At 31.9% G+C, this 27434-nt stretch overlaps 1 protein-coding gene and 1 pseudogene across 2 annotated transcripts; one reads left to right on the top strand and one right to left on the bottom strand.

The window, feature by feature from the left end:
- The window catches only part of LOC122855078, a 193571-nt pseudogene that overhangs the window by 44137 nt on the left and 122000 nt on the right, over positions 1–27434 (top strand).
- On the bottom strand, positions 13011–17784 carry LOC122855084. Of its 2 annotated transcripts, XR_006374041.1 has the most exons (5): positions 16376–17784; positions 15760–16076; positions 15528–15668; positions 15347–15450; positions 13011–15259 (listed from the first exon to the last, which is right to left on the bottom strand). XR_006374041.1 is itself a non-coding variant. In XM_044156242.1 (4 exons), the coding sequence occupies exons 1-4, from the start codon at positions 15827–15829 to the stop codon at positions 15242–15244; spliced, it is 333 nt and encodes a 110-aa protein (XP_044012177.1). In that variant the 5' UTR covers positions 15830–16147; the 3' UTR covers positions 13011–15241. The 2 variants fall into 2 exon arrangements, 1 of the variants encoding a protein (XP_044012177.1); XM_044156242.1 differs by lacking the exon at positions 16376–17784 and having other exon boundaries at positions 15760–16147.

The raw sequence follows: 27434 nt of genomic DNA on the forward strand, positions 1-27434 counted from the left end.
AAAGGGGTGGTCGGGAGGGCTCGAACCGCGAATTTTCTATTTTTTACCTTTAAAATTGTCTAAATTAAAAAAAAAAGAAAACGACATATTTTTATATTAATAGAATTGTAAGGGAAGGTGTGTAGATTATGTGAGATTAATTTCAGATTTTTTAAGGGTGTCGAAAGGGGTAGTCGGGAGGTTAAACCGCGAATTTTCCATTTTTTCAACTTTAAAATTGTCTAGAATAAATAAAAAAAAAAACGACATATTTTTATATTGATAGAATTGTAAGGGAAGGTGTGTAGATTATGTGGGGAAAATTTTAGATTTTTGAGGGTGTCGAAAGGGGTGGTAGGAGGGCTAGAACCGCGAATTTTCTATTTTTTTAGCTTCAAAACTGTCTAGAATAAAAAAAAAAAAAAAAAACGACATGTTTATATATTGATAGAAGTGTAGGATAAGGTGTGTAGAATATGTGGGGAAAATTTTAGATTTTTCGAGGGTGTCGAAAGGGGTGGTCTGGAGGTTAGAACCGCGAATTTTTCATTTTTTTAACTTTAAAATTGTCTAAAAGAAAAAAAAAAAAAAAAAAAACGACATGTTTATATATTGATAGAATTGTTAGGAAAGGTGTATAGATTATGCGGGATTAATTTCAGATTTTTTAAGGGTGTCGAAAGGGGTGGGCGGGAGGTTAGAACCGCGAATTTTTCATTTTTCAACTTTAAAACTGTCTAAAATAAAAATAAAAAAAACGACATATTTTTATATTGATAGAATTGCTAGGGGAGGTGTATAGATTATGTGGGATTAATTTTGGATTTTTTAAGGCTGTCGAAAAGGGTGGTCGGGTGGTTGAACCGCGAATTTTCCATTTTTCAACTTTAAAATTGTCTAAAAGAAAAAAAAAAAAAACGACATATTTATATATTGATAGAATTGTAAGATGAGGTGTGTAGATTATGTGGGGAAAATTTTAGATTTTTTGAGGGTGTCGAAAGGGGTGGTCGGGAGGTTAGAACCGCGAATTTTCCGTTTTTCAACTTTCAAATCGTCTAGAATAAAAAAAAAAAAAAACGACATATTTTTATATTGATAGAATTGTTAGGGAAGGTGTGTTGATTATGTGGAGAAAATTTTGGATTTTTTGAGGGTGTCGAAAGGGGTAGTAGGAGGGCTAGAACCGCGAATTTTCCATTTTCAGCTTTAAAATTGTCTAAATTAAAAAAAAAAAAAACGACATATTTTTATATTGATAGAATTGTAGGATAAGGTGTGTAGAATATGTGGGGAAAATTTTAGATTTTTTGAGGGTGTCGAAAGGGGTGGTCGGGAGAATAAACCGCGAATTTTTAATTTTTTCAACTTTAAAATTGTCTAAAAGGAAAAAAAAAATCCTACAATTCTATTAATATATAAACATGTCGTTTTTTTTTTTTATACTAGACAATTTTAAAGTTGAAAAAATGGAAAATTCGCGGTTTAACCTCCCGACAACCCCTTTCGACACCCTCAAAAAATCTGAAATTAATCCCACATAATTAATACACCTTTCCTAACAATTCTATCAATATATAAACATGTGGTTTTTTTTTTTTTTTTTTTATTTTAGACAATTTTAAAGTTGAAAAATGGAAAATTCGCGGTTCTAACCACCCGACCACCCTTTTCGACACCCTCAAAAAATCTAAAATTTTCCCCACATAATCTACACACCTTATTCTACAATTCTATTAATATATAAACATGTCGTTTTTTTTTTTTTTTTATTTTAGACAATTTTAAAGTTGAAAAATAGAAAATTCGCGGTTCCAGCCCTCCCGACCACCCCTTTCGACACCCTCAAAAAATCTGAAATTAATCCCACATAATCGACACACCTTCCTTGACAATTTTATCAATGTAAAAACACGTCGTTTTTTTTTTTTTAAATTTATAAATACATATAAAAACATTGAAAAATCCTGGTTCCAACCCCTCGGCCACCCTTATCGCCACGGTTAAAAAACTTAAAATCAATTCTATATTATCTTATGACCTCCCTCTACTATCAGAACATAAAATAAAAAAATTCTTCCAATGAAATAACTATGGGGCCCCGGCTCCTATTCGTCCCTGCTCTCAGATCGTTTCCCGGCTATCTGTCCGGCTAACTTCAGTTCCATTTTTTTATTTGTCGCGCAACTTGGAGGGCGCATCCTGTTTCTTTCTGTAACCCATGGTGAATACAGGTTGTTGACAGTGGTAATTGTTTGATAAATTCCGGCCAATATTTCTCTTTATCAACATCTCTGATTGCCGTGCATAGTACTTTCTCGAGATATTCACAGGATTTATTGCCAGAACTCAAAATAAGTCTGATTTTTGATGCGAGGGTCCTTCAAACTTTGATGACTTGTGCTTCCTCAGACTCACCATCGAACCAATTTATTTTTAGTCTACGGGTACGCTTCAGGTTTTCATGACGGCCATACGCTAAGAGTGTTGTAAAGTCGCAAGGTGGCATTAAAAGCCAATGACCAGCTATTTTTTCATTTATACCAAAGACAGCGATTTCTTTTGGTGAAAAAGTAAAATCTTTTTCTACAAAACCAAGAACAACAATAGCGATATCCATGACGGTCAAATAAAGACTGAAGTAGTTTTCGAAAACACAGATAAATCTAAAATTCTTATTATGATTATTATTATAGAGGTAGGGGAAAAAATATACAAGTCAAATTATTTTCAAATACAAGGAATTAATTATTATTATTTTTATTTATTTATCTATATTTCGAATACAATCATTTATTGTTATTATTTATTTCTTTTTCTTTAAATACAAGGAATTTATTATTTTTTTACATTTATCATTATTATTATTATTTTTATTTATTTCTTTTTTAAATACAAATCATTCATTCATTTTTCATTTAGTGTCGTTGGCTATATGGTCTACATAATGAAAAGGTGTTGGTCCACGATATTCCACAGGATTTAAACTGTTTGGTGCAGTGGCAGGATAAATAAAGTCGTATAACTGATCAAAATTCTTGACTAAAATATCATTATACAATAAAGGCAAACATGGGTCCATAAAGCCCGGGTCAAGTTTTGTGTTGTCTTCAGTGGATTTCTGTATTTCCTCAAATAAATGGTTCCCAACAGTCATCTGTAAATAATGCTGAAGAGTTTCTTTATAAATACGTACACCTCCAAAGTTTTTTCGTAGATATTCTTTAATGCCATCCGAGTAAATATCTGCAGAATAATGAGTAAATATTTTTTGACAAGCTGCTACCCATGTTCCGAGAGACGATAATGTCCTCAAAGTTTTTTTCATAAATAATAAACGGACATTTCCTTGTTCAAAAAGAATACCTCGTTCACGTTTATGGTCTGTAGCTGGAAAACTTATAGTTAAATCTCCAAGATGTACTGGTTGAGTGTAATTGAGTTTGAAGTCCGGTCTCGAATCGTCACCATCATAATAATATGAAAATGATCTACACATTTTCGTCAACGGTATCCATTGCGTCTCGTTATCCAAAAAAATACTTCTTCTGGTATTACTGGCTATAATTTGTATTGTAGATTTGAAATACTCGCCACTTGTCCACTCAAGACCCACACACAATGATTTTGTATAAGATTTATTAAGAGCAGTTGTATATGGTAAAACGAGAACCCTGTCGTACTGAGCCATGTTGAATAACTGATGAAATAAACTTTTTTTCGAAAGCTTTTATACTTTTTAAAAATAAGAGTGGGAGAGCTTACAGATTTTAGTAGATGTCGGTGTTGGCTGGTCTGTCTGGGGATCTAACATCATTTTCAACCTTTATGTCGTTGAATTTTTTAATTTTTTTTCTTATTGTGTAAAAACAATTCAATGTTGGTTTTTTCAAAATATGGTACAAAAGAACAAGTCCTAATAATATTTGACCCAGTAAAATTTTTAAGTGTGTATCGTGAATTTTTTCTTTTTCAGTCACAGTAAATTTCACAGCATTTAATGTCTTTACAATTTCTTTAAGACTTAGAGGACTTGAGTTGACAATCATTTTTTCAATCGCTGTTTTATTAGTTTCATTTATACCTTCAACTAAATTTAAAAAACCATATCCACCAATATAGGGATGGAGGACTTTATCATTATTTTGGGATATGCCAGGAACCCCGACTAATGTCACAGAGTCGATACGGGCTCTACATTCACTATTGACAGTTATTATACCTGTATAATTTAGTTTGCGGGTTTTCACGTCATCACCACAAATAACTCGTAACTCAGTATTTTCAACCATGCTATATAACCATTTTTTATTATATAATTGAATAAAATTTGGTTGAGGATTTTCATAAAATTGAATATCGCAATCTAACATATTATCTTGTTTGTTTGTCATTAATAACTTAATTTCACATGAATTTATATTTCTTGTATCTTGTAAAGAAAAAGAGTGAGTACAAAAAGATGTTGGTACGACTGGTGAACATTGACATGCCTGGATTTTAACGTCGGTACTGTATTCACTTTTATCTTGGGCTATAAGAATCAAAGAACTTTTAGGTTTAATGTATGACGCAATATGTGATTGGAAAGTATGTTGTTTTATCGGTGCTAGATGGATTTCAGATATTGAATAAATTTTTGGTGATAGTAGAGGTATCATAATACTCAGTAAAATTCGTCTCTCATGGTAGGCAATAGATATTTTTGCAATTTTCCGCAGACCATCAATACCTGCTTCATTTATTGATAATGGTAGTACATACTGATTATTATTATTTTGTAAAAAAAGACGCAAAGAATCTTCAATTTTCTTACTAGACATTATTCGAGGGTGGATTAATCCGAGTCTAGCAAAATAGTCGATTTGAATTACGAGTTTTAAGGAATTAATATATTCATCATAACTCAGCTCTATATTCTGAAGCCAGGTACGGCCGAGGTTTACCATAGTTTCAAAGTGAACTTTCCATAAAAGTGTATCCTTGCTTTTCCATCCAACACTAAATTCTTCCATTTGTGCACGAAAATAATTGATAAGTCAGTCATTGTTTTTTAATCGAGTCTGCACTGTATGTAGCTCGTTTTGTAATAGATGGGTTGTATTATTTAAAACAGAAATTGTTTTTTTATTATCACGTTTCGATTTATTGATTTCTTCGTTAATCATCTTGGCATCGTCTTTATTCAGAATCCCTAATAATGAGCTTGATTTTGCACCCACGATAGGGTAGATGGGTTCATTACGTTTTGTTTTTATAACGTCTTTATGAAATAATGAATTAATTTGTTTTGTATACATTGCGATTTTTTTCCGTTGTTGTTCCAAAAAAGGAAGGCGTCGTGATACAAAGTCACAATTATTTTCTACAATTTTATCTGCTTCATACTTTTGACATATTTTATGTAGACCAGCCAATCCTGGGTCTTCTTTAGTATAATTACCACCCCCACCCAGATCGGCATCAAAGTAACGCAAAGGTAAAATATTCGGTAAAAAATTGAGAAGATCGTCAACATCCATATACGTTGTAAGTTGTAGACTATTACTCGTTAGACGCACGTTTTCGATATGATCATAATACAACCCCGGTGTTTGTATTCTCGATTCAATTATTTTTACAACTACAGAAAAAATCAAAAATAGTGTAAGCGCCATGGTATTGACTGAATCACGGGTTGTGATTGACTAAGTCGATTAATTTACAACATGAGTATATAAATAGGTAAAATAATTTACAAGACAGGTTATATTTGTTTAAAAAATTATTTTTATTTTTATATTTATGAAATAATTGGTCGTACAACTTTTTCAATATCTGCTCTACATATAACACATTTTTTTAAATCAGTTGAACAATTTCCACAATCCCATGGTAAAAGTAATATACCTAAATTTTTTCAAAACAAATTTTACATTTGAATTCAATATCTTCATCTATACTGTGGTAATCCGTAGGTATATTTCTCATAATGACTATTGAGTTCGATTCGATTGTCAAACTTTCTGCTTCTTCCTCATCGTCTGATGGTTGATCATCGGTTTGAGGTATTTTAAAATGATCAATAAATTCTTGTCCTTTGATAACACGTACAAAATAACATTCTTTAAAATAACGTGCATGTTCTTCCCATGGATCTTCATTTGGGAGCCAATCTTTTATACCATTACCACAGTGATAACACTGAACGTAGTCACCAATACCAGTGTAGAAAAATCCGGCTTTAGCTAGCTTTTTTTTTGTCTGGCTCATGTGTCTAGGCCAATATCCATATGATTTCAGGCGTAAGTCATAAGTCAAGTATTGTCGAACCTTAGCAGTTTTAACATTAATCTCAGGCTGTGGATCAGAGTACGGTGGTGGTACATAATCAAAAAGACTTAAAAATTCTCGATGTTCAAGTCTTAATACCGCAGCTGAATAATATGAATAACGGAATGACGGTGAAATTACAGGAGAAATATTTTTCCGATAAGGGTAGTAAGTAGGTACAGCCACGGTGTCGGGGTGGATGCCTGCAGGGACATTTCCACATGGTATTCACCGTACAAATCTACAGCTTGGTTTGTTTCGATGATGTTCAAGCCAAGGATTATCACCCAATGTCCAATCGTTAATTTTAACTCCACATTCAAAACAACATACAAAGTTACCAACTCCGGTATAATAGAATCCAGCAGAAGCCAATTCGAAAATATCTAAAAGATAAGCTAACGGCCATGTTTCAAAACTTTCACGGCGATTGGATTCTACACGATACAACAATCTTTCACCACGTTCAAACCAAGTACGTTTTTCGATGTGGTCTGCCATTACCATGCTTGTTGATGAAGCCATTATTCTAAACTAAACATCTATTTTAAAATTCTTTTTATATATATTTTTTAAAATTAAGGAGAGGGTATAATTCAAACAAAAAACAATCTTATTTATTTTATTTTATTCATTTCTTTATTCAACGAAATTTACAATAAGAATGTTGTACAGTTGCACCACTACCTCGGAGAAAATGGAAACGCTTATTTTTAAATATATTTTTTTTTTGAATCAGTTTTTTATACATTGTCATTATAGTATTGTCATTGAGTTTAGTATCGTCGCCAAACAGCCGTTGGAAACTCGAAAGATTTCTGCCATTGGAAAACCAATGTAGAGCAACAATGCAATAGCAACCACACACATTAGACGAAAAATCTTGAAGCCTTTTATTATTATACTCGTAACAGACAGTGTTTCTTCTAAGGACATAGCTGAAGCGAGGATCGGTAGGTCTTTGTCCAAAACTATCGAAGTATATTCCATAGCCAAAATGATCGATAAATAATGTGACCCAATGAGATCCTGGTTGATTATGATTGTCTGTATTTGCAATTATTGCACACGGCTTTGGCCAGACAAAAGGTAGTTTGTCTACAGGATAAATTCCACCAACAGGGATATCTGTATACGGTAAAGCTCTAGCTAGCTGTTGAGTATCCATGAGATGAATCACGCTATCTTGCGCTGCTGAGACTAATATATATTTTTATTTTCACTCTTCTTTATATTTAATTACTATAATCCATTATAACTTGACGGCTGGAGTCTATTTCAATAATATTATCATATTCGGCATAAACAAGACAATTAAGGACTTGCGCCAAAGCTTCACTGAAGCGTACTTCAATACGTAGGCTACCACTCTTAATTAAGTTCCAATGACCAGCACTATGTACGGAAAGATCTGGTGTTAAGTCAAAAGCAAATAACGTATAACCTTTTCTATAGCTATAATACCAGTACCAGAAAAAAGTGTGTGGTATGCCTCAGCATCAAATATATTATTGGAAAATGTAGGCTGCAACGGTTTTCCAGGTATTAGTTTACCATTGACGTAGAGACATAGAGACATTCTAATATTTGTATTTTATAATCCTTGTCGTTTGAGGCATCCATTAAACAAAATTCTTGTTTTGACCGTGTGAGATTAATTTTCATTTCAATCCCATTCAATAAAAATTTTTCCTGGTTAAATACATCAACATGTAAATGCCCAATCATCTCAAATTGTTTTCCGGCATTTGTATGAACACATCTGGCAACTAAGCCTTCATTTTTTACATCTGCAGCAACAACACTATTTGTATTCATACGCCCAGGAGTGTCAGGATACCATAACGCTAGTTGAAGATGACTATTTGTTGCATCATGTCCATAATTAAGAATTGTTTCAATGTATGCTCTGTAAGGATATGTTCTATTTGAAGCTGATACTAATTTTTGATTGAATAATACATCAACTCTTTGAAAGAGACTGTGGAGTGTTAAATTAACTGGCCCTACTGCGTCAGTTGCCGGTGCTGCTGCCCCATTTTTATCCACAATCTTAGCACGAATTTTTAACAGTGTATGTGGTAAGTCTATATATTCCTCACTTGTTCCAGGTACATGAAATTCGATTTGCGAATCATCACTCATTGAACTAATAGGATTGTAATAAGCCCATGTAGAATCTTCGATCGTTGTTTGTGTTGGAGGTATTGTAAATAAGTCAAGCTCCGACTTTGTACACTCACACGAATTATTATGTAAAAAGACATGGTTATTTAAGAAAAAATATCGTACACGTTACGTTTATTTTTCTTTTTTATTGATCTTTTTCTTTTATTATTTTTCTTTATATTTTTCCTCTTTTTTTTACCACCACCTTTCTGAACTCTAGAACGAGATTTTTGCTTCTTGACGCGTGGGCGACCACTACCTTTCTGATTACGTTTTTTCTTCATCACACCCTTTTGTTTATTAATACCAGAGCCTTTTTGAATATTCTTTCGACGTCGCTTTTTCTTATGACTACTGCTACCACCCCCACGGTTATTCCACAATGTTTCTAAATTATCTACTGCTTTACGTTTAAGTCGATGGCGAGATTCTTTTAATCGTGTCTCTAATGATTTTTTAAAATCAGATTTATGGGTTAGTATATCATCCAATACACTAACTCCAGCCTGCCACAACTCTTCACCAACAGGTTTAGCTACTCTTTGTAATATAGGATATACTGTTCTATACAATCCCTTGAGAAAACCTCCAACACCGTTTCCTCACTGATTATAAGTAATGTATTGACGTTGATGAGTTGTTACACCACCACCACCGACTTGATTATCATAATACTTTAAATACATTGACATAATTAATCAATTTTTCGAAAATGAACCGTCATGGTCAAAGGGTCATCCCCAAATAAGACTATGTGGTCATTAGAATCTTTTATAATACATGATATCGTTTGAAAAGTCTGTTGAATTACTGGTAAATAATAAGGCTGGAAATTCACATTATAATTCCCACCATACTTATATTCATTACTATCAAAAGGTACAATTCTTAAAACTTGTTTATTTTTATCACTTATAATATATGGTGAACAAATATCACAATAAACATACAATAAGTTTGGCAATGCTCTCAACAAACTGGCTGGTTTTTCACTAAGACGTATAACAATTTTTTTGGATAATAATAATCCACACTCTATGTAATTAAAGCCTAGAATATCTGACAATTTTTTTGTTAGTGTTATTGAATGTGAAGCACAGGTTTCACCACAAATTTTTTTTATACTGGTAAAGCGTGTTTGGGAATTAAATTTGAATTCAAAATCTTGATTCAGTATTTTATCTCCATTCAAGGCATTATTTATTGCCTCAGTATTTTGATAAACGCCATGAGGTAAAAATATCGTAATACCCCCAGACTGTGTTACATCAACACCTATACAACCTTCTAGACCAACAACCCTTTCGCCCTCCAAATTGATTTCACGTGGTAGTTGTATACTAAATTCTGATGCATTATTATTAGGATAAAATTCAGTACTTTTGTTACTAACAAGTGTGAGGTAAAAATTTCTGTCATTATTCATTGTAGATTACTTGCAGGAATCCAGCTACCAAATTTCGATGGCCAATCCAGCCAGTGTACAAAATATTCTTTTCGCTTGCCTTTACCACGTGTTTTTAGAATTTTTTCGATTTTAAATTCACTTTCTTCAATGTTTTTGTTAACTGGAGACAATTCAACCTCATAAAACATACCATCAATAACTTCACCAGCTAAATCGGCTAACTCATAAATCGGTTTGCCTTGACGTGATGTAGCTTTCGTTATTTTAAATATTTCCTGAGACCATGAAGGGGTATATCTTTTCTGGAATTCAACTTTCGCAGTACTGATGCGCACACGGCCATTTACTTTATATTTAAATCGATCAACTATTTTTTTATCATCATAACGACTTTCTATATTTTTTCTAACGATTTCTAAATTATTTATCGTCACTGCAGCTGATGTCATTTCAATCGATGTATGAATAGAATTATTGTACCCATCGACAATTTGTTGTAATATATCTATATATTTATGTGTTCTTTTATGTGTAAAATAACGCCAAATACGTTCTTTTATTGTACGTATTCGCGTTCTACAATTGATGCTTTTATGTCAGGATTTCTTGCCACTCGAAAATAAATATTAGCATCGCTTAACATCTTTTGGATAATTTCGTTTTTAAACTCACTTCCAGAATCGGTCTGTAAAAAAAAAGGCATACGGCCATTGCTCTTTTTAAATATACGTTCAAATCCTGAACATACTTCTGGACCGGCTTCATTTTTTAATGGTTCAATCCATAAGAATTTACTAAATACATCAATAACAACAAGTAAAAAAGTTATACTATTATTTTTTGATTTTATACTTTGTAAATCTGCTAAATTAGCTTCCCAAACAGAATCAATGCTTGATACATTATAATGTAAACGCAGAAATTTACGTTTGACAAGTTCGTGTAATGTATACGCGTCTTGTGAATTTAAATACTCTTTTATTTTATCACTTAAATCTGGATATTTTGCTACAATATTACGTGCGCCAGTATAAGCAACAGGATTTGATAAATCATAATAAATATTTGCAATGGGTGTATTATTTTTTATATTTTTCTTATTAGTATTTATGAGGTCTTTTTTGACTTTTTCTTTTCGGGACTGAGTCTTTGCCATGATACTTCAGGTTCACCAATAGTAATTGGTTTCTCACCATCCGGAACTTGCGGCTCAAGTCTTTTACTAACTCTGTGATTTGGGCGGTCTGCTAATGGTGTTGAAAACAATATTGTCTCTTCATCATCTTCATCTTCTGAAATGATAGGTGACTTCCAGAAATTGTCATTACCTACAAAATTACGTGGAGTATTTATACCACGGAGAAACATTGCAAATTCTTCTTGACCAACAGCATTATGACTTTTACGATAACGTAAAGCATCATTCAATAAATCTACAATATTTGTATTGGGTATTTTATTGTTGTTTATACTTATGTGACCAGATTTATCCCATTTAAAACGCTTATCTATATCCGCAGTGTTAATATGATCAATTATTGCCTTAGCTTTTTGCTGATATCGCGGAGGAACACTTTTTATTATATTCTCGACAGGGTACGATGAATCCTCTGTACTATCATCGATATCTTTATACGTTAATTTTGTATGTAGTCTGTCATCATCACTTTTAAAAAATAAAAATCGCCTAAATAACTCACGATATTCACTCCATTTTTCTGCATCATTTTTAGAAGAATTTAAAATTTTTGTAATTTCTTTATCAAGACGTGATGTTGGATCCCCAGGTGTTTGGATACTTGTTAATGCATGATTTTTATTTCCAAGCGACTTGAGTTTATTTATAGAATCGTGAGGTACGAGGGCCATCTTACGTGTATGCTCCATATTTTTACGCCAAATTTTTAAATAAAAGATTTATTATAGGCGTAATCAATAAGGCTAAAATACCAATACAATGCTTTATGATAATTTTCTTTTTAGCTGCCCAACTTATTTTTGTAATTAATTGTCTCAAAATTTTCTTATATTTTTTTAGCTTCTTTTTTTCCTTATCTTTTATTGGTAAAACCTCTTTCAAATAATTCAAAATGATTTCACAAATACAATGAATAAATTTAGAATCTCTCTGTTGAAGTATTGCTCGACGTTGTTTTGGATTAGCATGAACAAGTGATGTTAATAATATTGTATTTTTCCGATCAAATGGTATTCTCAAAAGCACCCGCTTTGGTGTGTTGTACAACTGGTAAATTTAAAGATGGATAACTATTATTTATATCACGTACTTGTTTTGGGACATACACATACGTTACAGGGTCACTAGGAAAAATACATGTCCTAATACGAATGTTTTCAGGTGTTGACTGATTCAAATCAATTAATAAGTAACCATGTGGCGCTGATGTAGCATCTAAATAGGCTTCTTGAATAAATTTTGTATTCAACGGTGATATTTGTCTAGCAAGATGAGAAATTTGAGCTTTGTCACGAGGATTTTTAAAAACAACAATATAATTTGTATTCAAAGAAATTTCCCTATAAAATTTTCCCCCATGAAATACATTTTCTGATAATAATAATACACTTAAATTGCGGTGATGTGAATGATAAATATATCTAATACCGATGACCCACTACTACTTTCACACATTAAATCATCCATTATAATTGACTTTTTTTTTTAATATCATTAAAATCTTTCATGTCTGGTAAGCCTTCTTGAAATTCAACATTTTTATATTCAGTATACACGGGTTGCCATTCGGCGTAATATAGAATAATACGGTCAAATTCAGTATCACATAATCCCGATAATTCTTTTAAAAAACGTTTAGTCCAAACACTTTTACCAGCCCCGGGCGGACCTGAAATAATAATTTTAAATGGATGTGTCATTTGCCAAGCCATGATGATAACTGAAAAAAATTTGGTAGGGTGTGTATTCAATAAAAACATAAAACATTTCATTTTTATTCAAGATTTATTCATATAACATATTTAGCACGTTTGTTTACAGTATTATTACATGTATTATACTCAGTCGTTAAGTCTCTAGGTCTTTTTTTACTGGTATTATACGGGCTAGTATTATACTCAGTAGTTAAGCAATACTGTATACATGATACTGTAAGTAATAGTAATATAACCATACGGTAATGTATTATTTATGTTAGCTGTAATTTTCCGTTTCGAATCGGTAACACGTACAATTTTCGATTCTGTTATTGTATGTACATCATGTTCTTTAGTTCGATGTATTGAGTCACAAGTTACAATAATTTTGTCGTTTTCACCATCAGTTAAAGTCTTAATACTATCATAATTTTTGAGCATTTAAGAAGTCGTACACCTTTTAATTTACATTCTTTACTTATTGTACCAACAGGTTTTTCAGCAATATAACTATAAAATTTAGGGCCCCCAGAAATAAAAGTTTTTATGTAACCACCATCAAGCTCATCAGTGAGATCACCTAAATAATTACCTAATTATTTTCATTCTCAGAAATAAAAACTATAGAGTCAGTATCAACATACAATAGCAGTCGTGAATGCACCTAGAACTGGATTAGTTGAGCTATCAGTTCTATCACAACTTTCAGTGAGATCACCTAAATAATTACCTTATTATTTTCATTCTCAGAAATAAAAACTATAGAGTCAGTATCAACATACAATAGCAGTCGTGAATGCACCTAGAACTGGATTAGTTGAGCTATCAGTTCTATCACAACTTTCAACATATTTCCAATTGACAAATAGTGTATCATCATCGATAATAGTTTTGCAAGAAACTTTAATATTGGCATTTTCAATAATTTTATTAAAATCTTGAATATTATGAATAATACTGTACATATCCGAAATATTATCCATAGCTAGCCTACCCCAAAGTGAATTTAAGTTATTTTTACTAACTTGACGTAAACCAGGATTTTTTCAATTTTCGTAGGATCTAAAGCAATTCCCTCTACTTTATTATAGTTATCTATGTATGCTTGTTTTGATGCGTCATCAACGCACTCTACAGGCCATCCACTAGCTTCTTATTTTATTTTTAAAAATTTATTATATAACCTGTAAATAGACCGCCATTTCTACTTTTCGGGTCATATTGAGTTGTTTTATCCCAATGCCATATTTCTTTTATTTGTAAAATTTTATACCCTTTCTCAACTGCTACTTTCAACTCCTGAGATACGTAAGTACCAATAAGTGCTCGTTCTGATTCATTATGAGTACAATTTTCTTGATTTAAAGTTAATGTACATGCGTTACAAAGTGGAAAAAATAATTTTTTATGACACCTCATCGGCAATACTGATATATATAAATTGGCCGGTGGCAAAACTCGACATTTAATTAATCCTATCACATTACTTATGTTATTATCGGGACAAAGCTCACGTATATCATCCAGAACAAAAACTTTGGGGCGGCCGAGAGGGTAAATATTTTATTTTAACGTACTCGGATATAGTGACGTGACGTCCACGTAGTATATCTTTTGAGAACCAGTAACAGTATGTGAAACACAAAAATTTTCAGTTCACCCACCAAATAAAGCATCACGAGGCAATATTGCTTCTTTATAAAAATTATTATCAATTGTTTTCAAGAAATTCTTTAAATCTATGTTGTTTTGACACATTCTCTTAAAATCACGTTCCCAAATAATAATCAATTTATAACCTTCTTTTTTAAAATATGCATTTATGTACTCTGTATTCTCACGCCTCGTTCTAAGTGTTGTATTATCCCCTAAATCCGCGTCCACATCTTTAATCAATTCAAAACAATCACAACCATGATAGTAACAACTTCAAAAAGAGTATATGGTTTTTCCATCTTCTGAAATGCCATCGACCAGATAGGGGCCTACTCTACGCTCACGCCCTCTACCAGAATGAATTATTTTCCCTTGAGATCGCATTTTACGTTACTCAATGTTTCTGTGAGGTCACGTATTTCATTCTGTTAACATGTTATTCTTTGATTTATATAAAATGCTCTCGTTTTTCGAAAATTGCATTGGGTATTTCTGTAGGTAAGGGTTGTGGGTACTGCGGCTGCTCACCCATCTGCCATTTTTCATGACAGTCTTTACAGAACTGGTGGTGTGGTGTGGCTGCTTTATTCGGACATTGATATCCCGCGCAGTCAACGCAGAAATCTGTAATATCTACAGACTCATTTTTTTGTTTCTCGACACGGGGCTTTGGAGGCCCTGCTTCAGGTCGATATTGATGTTCTTCGTCATATTTTTCAGCAACATTATTCTCGTTTATAATAGTGGGAGGGTCTGAAGACGAAGACGATGACGATGATGACCCCGATGACGATGATGATGACGAAGACGTTGACAATTGGCTCAATATAACCACGTCATCTACCATACAAAAAAATATATGATTAATATAATTATCATTATTATATTTCAAAATTTTTTTATTAATTTATTTTATAAAATATTTACTTCTTCATTTACCGCAATTATTTTTTTACCGTATTCCCCAAACATATGCATTGTAGAGGGTAATACTGGCACCTGTTTTTCACTATTGATATCTTTACTGTGTTCTGTAATTAAAGAAATATTTTATTATTATTATTATTATAAAAAAATTTTTTTTCTATTTATTTTATAAAATATTTACTTTTTTGATTGTGCGATTTCGATAATTTCTTTTTTCCAGTAATTATGGAATAATGTCTATCACGTAATATTTCTTCAGATCTGATGCTTGGTCTTTTATTTTCTGAATATATTCTTTCTCCAAGACCCTCTTTTACTAGGTCTGTAACATGAAAATTATTATTATCATTATTATTATTATCATTATTATTATTATTATTATTATTATTATAAACATTGAAAAAATATTTCACCTTCTAAAACCTCAGCCAACTCCTCATCAATACCTATAACGTCATCGCTGAATTTTGCATTTGCAAACATTTCCGCAGCTGTTTCATATTCTTGGACTGTGTTAGTCCTGTCATTTTTTCAACATCTACGGGTATTTCATTTTCGGCCACTGGGCCATCAACTGGAATTTTATTATTTACCACAACTTCGTCAGCCGGTATTTCATTTTCGGTCACTGGACCATCTACAGGTGTTTTATTATTATCATTTTCCCGTACAGTCTCATTAACGGGAATTTCATCGTTTATCATAACATCGTCAGTCGGTATTTCAATGTCTTTAAAAAACAGGAGAAAATTTATTTTATTTATTTGTTAAAAAAGTATTAATAATTTATTTATTGAAAATTTATTTGTCAAGAAAAATATTGAAAATTTATTTGTTTAAAAAAAAAAAAAAAATCAAAAATTTATTTGTCAAGAAAAATTATTAAAAATTTATTTATGGAAAATTTATTTGTTGAAAAAAATAAAGTATTAAAAAAATTTTTTTATTGAAAATTTATTTGTCAAAAAAGTATTAAAAATTTATTTTATTTATTAGTTAAGAAAAAAGTATCATTGAAAATTTATTTACCTAAAAACATGATATCATCATTGTCAGGTTTTTCAAAATCCTTGACCACATCTTCACACTGTGTAGAACTTTTTCACTTGTTTCACATCTATTGTGAACTCTTTGTTTGATATTTTCATACTGTATTTCTAATTCCGGATTCCGGATATTTTTTTATGTCTCGTATATCTGTCGGATTGCCGAGTAATTTATCACGAATAAACTCCTCAAGCTCTCTATCTTTTTTAGGGAAATCTTTGAAAAATCCCGAGACCCAATTGTGGCGGATAATTACACTGCACTTCAAATTTTTTAGTTCAGTTAACAGTTCAGGGTATTTATATATTGCATGTACCCATTTTTTTTTCTCTGCTATCTTCTACTTTTTTTTTTTTACAACTAAAGTCAACTTCGTTAGTTTCAAGTCCGCGTTTCATTTTTTGTTTTATTAGTGAAGATGTGACTGAGTACACCCGGAAAACACAACTGACACTTGTCGTGAAAATTTTCAGGGATGATAGTCGAAATAATTTTAGTCAGGCCCATTTTCTCACCACCATAAATACTTATCTTTTCTAATAGGTCCATTTTTGCTAAGATAAATATTTTACCAATAGACAATCAGAAAAAAAAGCAAAAAAAAAAATAACAGGTGTATCTTAAAATTTTTAGAAATTTGTCGGTAAAACTTACTTAAATACAAAAAAATAACCCACTGTTTTTATGACTCTTTTCCACGTACAAAAATCTGAAAATACCGGCCGCAAGTCGCTCGTAAAATTAGATAATAAACAGCAGGAACATTTAGAAAAAGTCTATCGAAAAAAAATTAACCCTCGGCATGGAAATCTGAAAAACATGCGACTCGTAAAAATAAAATAACAAAAGAAACATTTTAAACTTCAAAAAAATTTTTAGAAAATCAGTTCATAAAAAATCCTATACATCTTAAAAAAAAAACTTACCTTTTTAGAAGGGAAATCTGAAAAACATGCAAGTCGTAAAAATAAAATAACAAAAGCAACATTTTAAACTTCAGAAAAATTTATGTCGTTTGTAAACTAAATTAACAGCGGGATGATTTTTTCTATTCTACAGCCGAACCTTTATACGATTTGAACACGAAACTAAAAACTAAACTCGAAAAACTATATTAAAAAAAACTCCTTTATTCTTATATTTTCCGAAAACTATACTAAAAACTAAACTGAAAACGATATTAAAAAAAACTACTTTTATCTATGTTTTCTTAAAACTCTATTCTTTTTTTCCCTACTATAAAACTAAACACATGTATTTCAAAACTAAAACCGGAAAACTATACTAAAAAAACTAAACAGAAAAACTATATTAAAAAAACTACTTTTATTTATGTTTTCTTAAAACTCTATTCTTTTTCCTACTATAAAACTAAACACCTGTTTTTCAAAACTAAATCAAAAAAACTATACGAAAAAAACTACTGAAAACTCTATACTAAAAATACTAAGCGGAAAAAACTATACTAAAAAAAACAACCGAAAACTCTATGCTAAAAAAACTCAAGAATCTACCTGCACGATTTTTCTTATTTTATTTCTATACTACGCTTGGTCTATGCTCTATATGTACTTTACCGTTTGCCCCGTGACGTCACCCATGCATTTTTATTTTACTACGTGCCCTTACAATCTCATTCATCCTATACTATACAACCTACACACCCCCTCACATACATACCTCTCACTCACACACATACCTGCCACTCACACACATACCTCTCACTCGCACCCTTGCTATTTTATTTTCACTCCGGGCCCTACACTATAGGCCCATGCACAACACACTCGAGGGGTGAAAGGGGGGAACCGCATTCCACAAAGTCGCCCAGAAGAGCCACCTTCTACTCCTGCTGAATAATTTCGTCTACTATGTTCTATCTTATACTTGTGTGTACGTACATTACTTGCATGTCTATTTCGTTCCATAACAGTCACTACAGCTGAAACTGCTGTTTTACTGTGGGTAAAAATCTTTGATAAGATATCTTGATCTGAGAATTGAATGGCAGTGCATAGAGCTCGAAGATAGTACGAATTGCGGCAGCAATAATTTATGCGCGTACCACCTACTTCTTTACACATAATAGAATTACATAATTCCGCTGGATTGTTCGTTAAGCTCTGCAATAAGCTATCAGCATGTTCGAGTAGCCTATGAATAGCTGCCTCAATTGAACAATAAATTATTCTATTTTTTTTAGGTAAAGGAAGGATTAAGATTTACGATTGTGTTGTAAACACTATTCTATCTCCATGAGCAATCACTTTTGCATATATCAAATTATATCTTGGATCAACATTATTAATACTCTCCGTAAAACCTTCGGCAATAATGTCTGTTTCCATGCCTGATCAGAGATATTTTTTATCCCAATTTTTGTAGCATACGTGTTGTGTTGGAGTTCTTTTTTCTTTTGAAGCTCGACCACAAAAAGAACAAGCTTCGTTCTTGACTCCAACATATTCAACTTTCCCTGTCCGTATTCCAATAATCAATGCTACACCAAAGAATGCATTGTATTGAGAGTTTGCATAAGATCTTTTACACCAGGCTCCATCAACAATTATGGTAATAGATGGTGTACCATCTGGAGTGACGTCTCCAGCTGATTTTGCCAATTCAATTTCTCTCGAAAAAATTTTTTTTAATTCAGCTCTTGTCATTTTTTTAATTACTTTAGTTATTTTGTCTCGGTGTGATATGTACGTTGACTCTGTCATGCAATGAATATTCAGAGATGCCAACATTTCTCGTAAAGTTGAGTAGCCAATGTCTGACGTTAGTGTGTCTGCAACTGCTGCTGCATTCAATTGAAGTCCAACGCTTGTTTGTTCAGAACTCCAAATTTTTTCTGCATGGTTACATTTTAGACACTCGAACTTCGTTATCAAAGTTCTTAATCCTTGATTGACAAGCTTTGTTATTTTCAGATTACTTATGAGATCTTCACAATCATTATATCCATGCACAGAAAATTTGTCACAAATTTCATCAAGAAAATAATCGAAATCTATTATTTTATAGTGTCAATTTGTATATCTTTCAAGTCTTCGAATTGTTGAAGATTTATTTCATTATTTTTAACAAGTTTATGACTAATTTCATCAATACAATCGTCTAGGGTTACCATATCTCCAGGAAACCAAATCAGAACATTTTCCTCCCACTCCAAAATTTCACCCCCTCCACCCATAAATTTATGTTTCAAGTTGATAATCATAACAATTCATTTATTTTAATTATATGTTATTTATTTATTCGTTTTTTTTTAATTATTCAGTAACTATTCATCACAATTACACGAACGATAAAAAAATTTTTTACAGTAGTCAATTTCTTTGTCTAAATTACTTCATTAAAAATTAATTGGTTAGCAAAATTCTTTCTTTAGGCATTTTTCTTATAGCTTTCAAGTTGTTAAATTAATAATATTTTAAACAAATTAAAAGCTATAGAAAAAATGGCTAAGGAAAGGATGTTGCTCACTAATTAATTTTTGAAGAATTAATTTAGCTAAAGAAATTAATTGGTGAGCCACATTCTTTCTTTAGCCATTCGTCGATAGCTTTTCATTTATTTAAACAAATTAAAAGCCATAGGAAAAATGGCTAGGGAAAGGATGTGGCTTACCTATTAATTTTCAAAGAATTAATTTCGCTAAAGAAATTAATTGGCAAGCCACAAAATTTACAAAAAAATAATTTTACGAAAATAAAAGAAAGGTTGCCTAGGCTATAGAAATTTTTCATCGGGCCCCCTATACTCTATATGACGAAGTTCTTATACTGCACGCTATCTAAATTTTAATAATTAGAAGTATTCAAGAGTCCATCATAGATAGCGTAAATTCTATATTATATTTATTAAAAAAACTTTATAATAAAAAAAAATTTCAAAAATTGTAAACGAGTCTCAAAAATCAGGACATTTAACAAATCAGGACCGTATCAGGACAAACCGTTCAAAATCAGGACATGTCCTGCTAAATCAGGACGCATGGTAACCCTACAATCGTCACATTGTAAATCTTTATTATCATGCATCGAAAACCAAGTTGCATTTGTTTTTTCATCCAATGGGCCAATTTTTTTCTTGTCATTAATTCGTTGATGAAAATTAGAAAAATCGGTTATTGCACATGAACTCAACTCAGGAGTATGGAGGTTGAGATTTTTTGTTTCTTGATGAAATTCGTTTCGGTCAATACACTGAGTCGATTCACGTATATCAAAAATGTCACCAACATCAACTCGAGGTATTTTAGCTGGTCGACCCCGAGGATAAAAAGATATCACATCACGCCGAGGACTCGGTTGATTAACTTTTTCTTCTTTCTTTGACTATGCTATAACTCCAATTTTTTGAACATGCTTTTGTAACTTTTCTGAATATATTTTCTGAATATCATCTTGTACAGGATTATATTTATCAGTTGTATTCTTGACGCCATTAAGAAATAATTTTTTAACTGGCCTTCCATGCTAATTACGATGAATATACTTGAGCTCTTGTTGTGGATCAATTGTAACAACAGAATTTCCATCAGGATGAATAGAGATAACTTTTACAATTTTTGACAAAATTTCATTATCGTTAGTAGTTATTTTTTTTTTTTACAAATCGATGCAAGTGGTGACACACGAGAAGTGTATTTTGTACGTTTTCCTATAAAAAAAAAAAAAAATTAACTTGATACAATAAGAAGATAATATAAATAAATAGTTATTCAATGTTTTATAAGCAGTTTGACATAAATTCATAATCGTCTTTTCATAGAATAATTCATTTTATCTTACCTTTTCTGATTGGACTTCTAGTACTTGATTGGTAATTATGATTAATCTTGACTTAACTTGATATGTAAGCATATAGATTTTTTTCTTTTTATTTTTTATAATTATTTTTATATTTTTTAACAAAATCAACATTTTACCTTTTACTCATATATAATTTTTTTTTATTTAAAATCATTTTGCAAACTGTTGTCAAAGTCACCATAGCAACTCGATATTTTACATCCGTTAAATTTAGTATATTCTAATAAATAAATGTTTAAATAAATGATAAATGCTGACTATCGTGGAACAGGTGAAATATAATTGGTCCAAGATGTTCCCACTTTCATTCATTCCTTCTTTAGTTTATAATTTTTATGGGAATTTTAATTGTAATAGTTTAAGGAGCTTCACTCTTGCGACAACTCTGTTTTGGACAATATCTAAATTAAATTAAAATCAATCAAATTTATTGAAACAAAATAATAAAATCAAATTAAAAATTACTTTTTATAAAATATAAAAATCAATTAGATATTTTAATAATTAATAAAATAAATTAATATCAGTGAAGTTAAAACTATTGCTAGTGACAAATTATTATTTCCTATATTATTTAACCTTTCCTAATCCTTTATGAAAATTATTGACTGTGACATTTCTCCGGGGTGATGTTTTCTGCGCTTCGAGTTTATTTTACTGTTTGGATTATTCGAGACTACCAACATCAACAGGCGACCATCCAGATTGAAACGTTCTCAACAATATTGGTTTCGGTTTATTCTAACATCAAGGTACATCTACAATTCTACACATTCCCTCCCAACCCGTTACCCTATAGGGAATAACAAAACAAGAAGATTTTATAAAAACAAGTTAAATATCAAGCTCATTAATTTATATTATTCTTAAAGTATTATATTATTATTTTTCAGTTAAAACATTCTTTTTTTTTTTTTGTTATTTCATAGATAATATAAAATAATTGTCTTGGTACGTAACAAAATTGGTGTCAGAAGTGGGATATTTGTAATGTGTAACGTACATTTATAACTCAGTGCAGATTAAAATTTTTTTTTTTTTTTGAGGTATAAAATATTTTAGGTACACTATACACTTGCATAAAATTTTTTTTACATAAAGAAAATAAAAATATTCATATAAATATGTCTATAAATTCTATTAACTTTATACTTCGTCGCAGGAGTCACTAAATTTTTTTTTATTATTATCAATAAATATGTATCTTTTATATTTTTTCTTTTTACATGAACAAACAAACTCTAATTTTATATGTAATTGCGTCAAATTTTATATGCATTAATTTTCTAAATATTTTATTGAATTGAATTTTTTTTCTCTATCATTTCTTTTGTCCGTCGGAAATAATTCTTAGCGAAAAATGTCATCATATCGGTCGGGAACGGGATCACCGATCTCTCATATTTATGAAGAGATAGACCTACACGCTGAAGCAATGCAGGGGAGAAAAGTTGATGCGGAAAATTTAAAAACAATAATTACTGAATTACGAGTATGTGCGAAGGATTTTACTCAAATTATTAATAATCTTGAAGGAAGCGATTTAGAAAAAAATATTGATAGGGTTGAATAAACTAATACTAAAGAAACTATGAAAAAATTCAAACAATACTTAGAATGTGGAGATCAAATGGTAAATATTACTGGTAAATTGAAAGTTGCGTCTGATCGTTTCATTTTAAATAATGATATTTTGTACAATGAAAATTTAAATTTAACAAAAAAATGGTGTGGTGAGAAAAAGAGAGTGATTAAATTAATTCAGGAAAATAAAATTTTAAGAGATAGAAATAGTACTTTTGGTGAAGAAATTATGCATGCAAATCAAAATTTAGAGAGAATGTGTGAGGAACAGAATGAGTGTCGTCAGCAACTTGAGAGATTAGAGAATGACCGTGAAACATATAATTTTATTATTTTTTTTTTATTTTTTTATTTTATTTATTTATTGACAGTCCCAACAGATTTCTCCATTAACAAGGTACTGGTACACAGTTAGTAACAATATACATATAAAAAATTAAAATTAAATTAGTTATTTCACTGGCGAATACATATTTAAATAATGCTATACAAATATACAATTATAAAATATACTTAGTGAATTAATTACATAGTTATTCGTTGATTTATAAAATCTTTAATTATGAATATAGTGACAAATTATTATCATTATGTCAAATGAGAGAGAGAATGTTTTGAGTGAGACAATCAATCAGCTGCAACGTGAAAACGAGGCCTTGAAAAAAGAATCTCAAGTCAATCGAGAGTATGTCATTTCAATTATGAAAAATTTTAACCAACAAAGTAAAGACAATTGTATTCAAGATTTTATTAATAATAATCATGTAAATTCTACAGAACGCCTAAATTCACAATTAAATAGACCTTTATATTCTTTAATTAATCACAAAAATTCAGAAGTAAAAACAGTAGAGCCAGTTGAAACAATTACAGTCAGTAAATGTTCCTTACGAGACGCTCTAGATGTAATTCCTAAATATGACGGAAAAACAAATTCTATCCGCGGATTGATTAGTAGTTGTCAGTCAGCCTTGAAACTTTTAGACCCACAATGGACACAAGCTTTTATGCTTTCTATCAAAAATGAAATTACAGATTCTCAAATCAGTCTAATCGCTAACACAGAATTCACATCTCTTGATGAGCTAGAAGTATTGCTCCGTACAGTGACGTACACGGGAAAAACTTTTGAGTCACTTCGGAATGAATTATTCACCGTAGTGATGAATGATAATGAGAATGTTGATGTGTATGGAAGTAGAGTATTAAAATTGTATAATGATTTGATTGATTGTAATGAGGGTAACAATGATGGTTTTGGAACAATGAGTAAATCTATTATTGAAGAAAGAACTATACGTCAATTTATTAAAGGATTATTGCCTGAGGTGTTGAGTTTGAAAGTTAAATGTAAAAATATGGATACTACAGATTTTTTGCCAGTGTGGAATAATACTAAGAAAATTTGTAATGAATATATCGACAGTTTAAAGCTTAGAAAATTGAAAGAAGTTGAAACCGTGCAAGCAAATAAAATCGAGATTCCGTCGGAATCACTGAATCAAATAATAATATTTCTCGGAATTTTTCAAATCAAAGAAATCATAATAATTTTTCAAAAAATAATAATAATAATTTTAATAACAATTTCAGAAATTATGAACTAAACGAACCCATCGTTTCAAGTCAAAATATTAATTTAAATACGTAAAAAAATTCAAATGTAAATTCACCCGAGATCTTTGGTTCGAATCCAGTTGAAATCAATAATAATAATATTAATAATATGCCATACTATAATTCTTATAAAAATTCAGCAAATGATTATTTGCAAAAATTTTACAACAATAATCATGATTTTTATAACTTTAATAATTCTTATGCGCCAATAAACGATCTGGTTAATAATAGAAATTTAAATAATAATGTTGATAATTATAATGGCTTTATGTCATATGATATTAGTCAAGATGAAAAAGATTATGATAAAACGAATAATAATTTAGTTTGTGGTTTCTGCCAAAAACCGAGGCATGATATGAATAATTGTTTTGCATTACAAAATGCTTAGAGACAATGTCTTGAACGTCAAGCTCAAAAAAAACGAGGATGGGCCGGTGGACCAAGAGAGAGGAACACAAAAATGGACAATACCTCAATCAGATCAGCTAATACAGTCAAATCAATCTTAAAATCAGAAATAAATGAAATATTAAATTCTATTACTGAAATTGAAAATAAAGAAAATAAACTTGAAAGTCTAAATAATATAAATAATCGAATACTATCAACGTCGAAAGATACTGTTGACAATTATTATGAACCTATACACCCCAACGGTGTATAACTTTTTCTTGTAAAACTTGACAGATAGCCTTACTTGTCGCATTTTTCAAGAGAGCTATTTCTACCCATTTCGTGAGCGTATCTTGTATTACCGAGAAATATCCGTGACCGGCTTGGTTTTTCGTATACGGACTCATAATGTCCACCGTCATACGAGACCAAGGCCCCATGAATTTTCTGGGATTCATGTAACCCGCGGGAGCCCTTGTTCCACTTTACAGCGCTGACAAGTGATACATTGGCTGACGTATTTTTCCACAGTCTCATACATCATTGGCCAACGGTATCTTACTGCCAATCGTTCATAAGTTCAGAGTACGCCTTGATGTCCCGCCTGAGGGTCATCGTGTCATTCTCTCAAAGCACGTGGTCGTAATTCCCGTGGTAAGACTTATTTCCATGCATCGAAATCTATATTTTCTGCAGAGGCTAGATGTCCTCTCCGATGAAAATACAGTTGACCATGATCAATAGTCCAATTGGGGTATTTACCGGGAGCAAGACGGATTGCCTTCCTCTGTCTGATATACCAGTGATTTTTCGTAGACGTGATCGTGGTTATCGTCGCGATAACAGCGCCGCCTTCGGGAGCACGCGAGAGCGCATCCGGAACATAATGTAGTGTACTATCTTAAAATCATATTCCATCAGCCCGAGAGCCCATCTACCGAGTCGACCACTAGGATCCTTCAAATTATGAAGCCAGCGTAGACTGCTGTGATCGGTGATGACCGTGAACTTGTATCCCTCCACGTATGCACGAAATTTTTTGATAGCCCACATGACTGCTAAGCATTCTTGCTCCGTGACGGTATACTTTGTTTCGGGAGCAGTTAACCCTCTACTTGCGTAGGCGATAACTCTTTCTTGGCCATCTTGAACCTGGGTTAGTACAGCGCCAAAACCTACACTGCTTGCATCGGTTTGCAGTGTAAACGGGATCGTAAAGTCTGGACAAGCTAGTGTTGGAGCTGCAGTCAATTTTGACTTCAGGATCTCGAATGCCTCTTGCTGTTTGGAGTTCCAATGCCACTTGCATTGCTTTCTCACTAGCTTGGATATTGGCGAGGCTATCGAAGCAAAGTCAGGAATAAACTGACGACACCAAGAAGCCATGCCCAGAAACCTCTTTGGTTGACTGTGGCGCAGGAAAGTTGCGCACAGCCAAGGTTTTCTCTGGGTCTACCTCGAGTCCTTCACTATTGATCTGGAACCCCAGATACTTTACCTGCGATCGGCAAAACTCACTTTTCTCTCTATTGATCGTGAGATTCGCGTCACGCAATTTGACGAGAACTTTCGTGAGCCATTCTATGTGTTCCTCAAATGTCTTGGTCACGATGATGATATCGTCTAAATAGACAAAGACATGAGGATAGAATTCCGGACCCAGCAATCTGTCGAGAGATCGTTGCATCGCCGCGGGAGCGTTCGACAGGCCGAATGGCATCCTCCGGAAGTGAAATGGCCCTTTGCCGGGAACAATGAAAACCGTGATTCCACGACTTTCAGGAGCTAGCCCTACCTGCCAATATGCTTTACTGAGGTCAAGCGTGGAGATATAGTTCGCATGGCGCAACTCATCTAGCAAGACCACTATATTCGGTAAGGGATAGGCATCCTTTTTCGTGATCGCTTTGACTTGTCTAAAGTCAAAGCAAAATTTTAGCGTATCCTTTTTCTTGACCGTGACAACCGGGCTTGCCCAGTCGCTAGAGGATGGTTCTATGATTCTATTCGAGAGCATACTATCAGTCTCCGCCCATATCGCCATTTTCTTGTGGTGAGACATGGGACGGATCCTCTGTTTGAGTGGGGACACGTGAGGGGTAACGATTTAATAGAAAATCACAAACTTTAAAAATTAATTACGCGTAAACGGTCGGTTAAAACAAAAAAACTTATAGGAACTACCCCCCCTAAAATCTTATTATCTACAACTTTTACTTGAAAAATTTTACTCTAAGTCTAACGGGAAACGCGTAATTGACTTTTTTATATTTAATTATTTTTTTTTAACCCTTTCCCTTGTCCCTATCAAATTTTAAACCCCACCATTCGATTCGCGAGCCCCGATTACATACCCCTATATTTTTTGTTTTAAAAAACTTAAAACTTCCCCAAGTTGGAAAGATTTTGACCAGACTAATAGTGATATTTTTGTTATACTAAAAATTTACTGAGCACATGTTTGCGGTTTGAATTGAATCGTAAAAATGCATTTAGCGCAATAATGTTGCTTTTTTATCAAAAGTCGTTGAAACCTCCATTAGATAGAAAAATGATGTTCTTGGAATGGAGGTTTCAGGGACACACGAAAAAATTTTTATTTTGGTCATTAATTGAATTTT

This window comes from Aphidius gifuensis, linkage group LG4, assembly GCF_014905175.1.
Source record: "Aphidius gifuensis isolate YNYX2018 linkage group LG4, ASM1490517v1, whole genome shotgun sequence".
Lineage (NCBI taxonomy): Eukaryota > Metazoa > Arthropoda > Insecta > Hymenoptera > Braconidae > Aphidius > Aphidius gifuensis.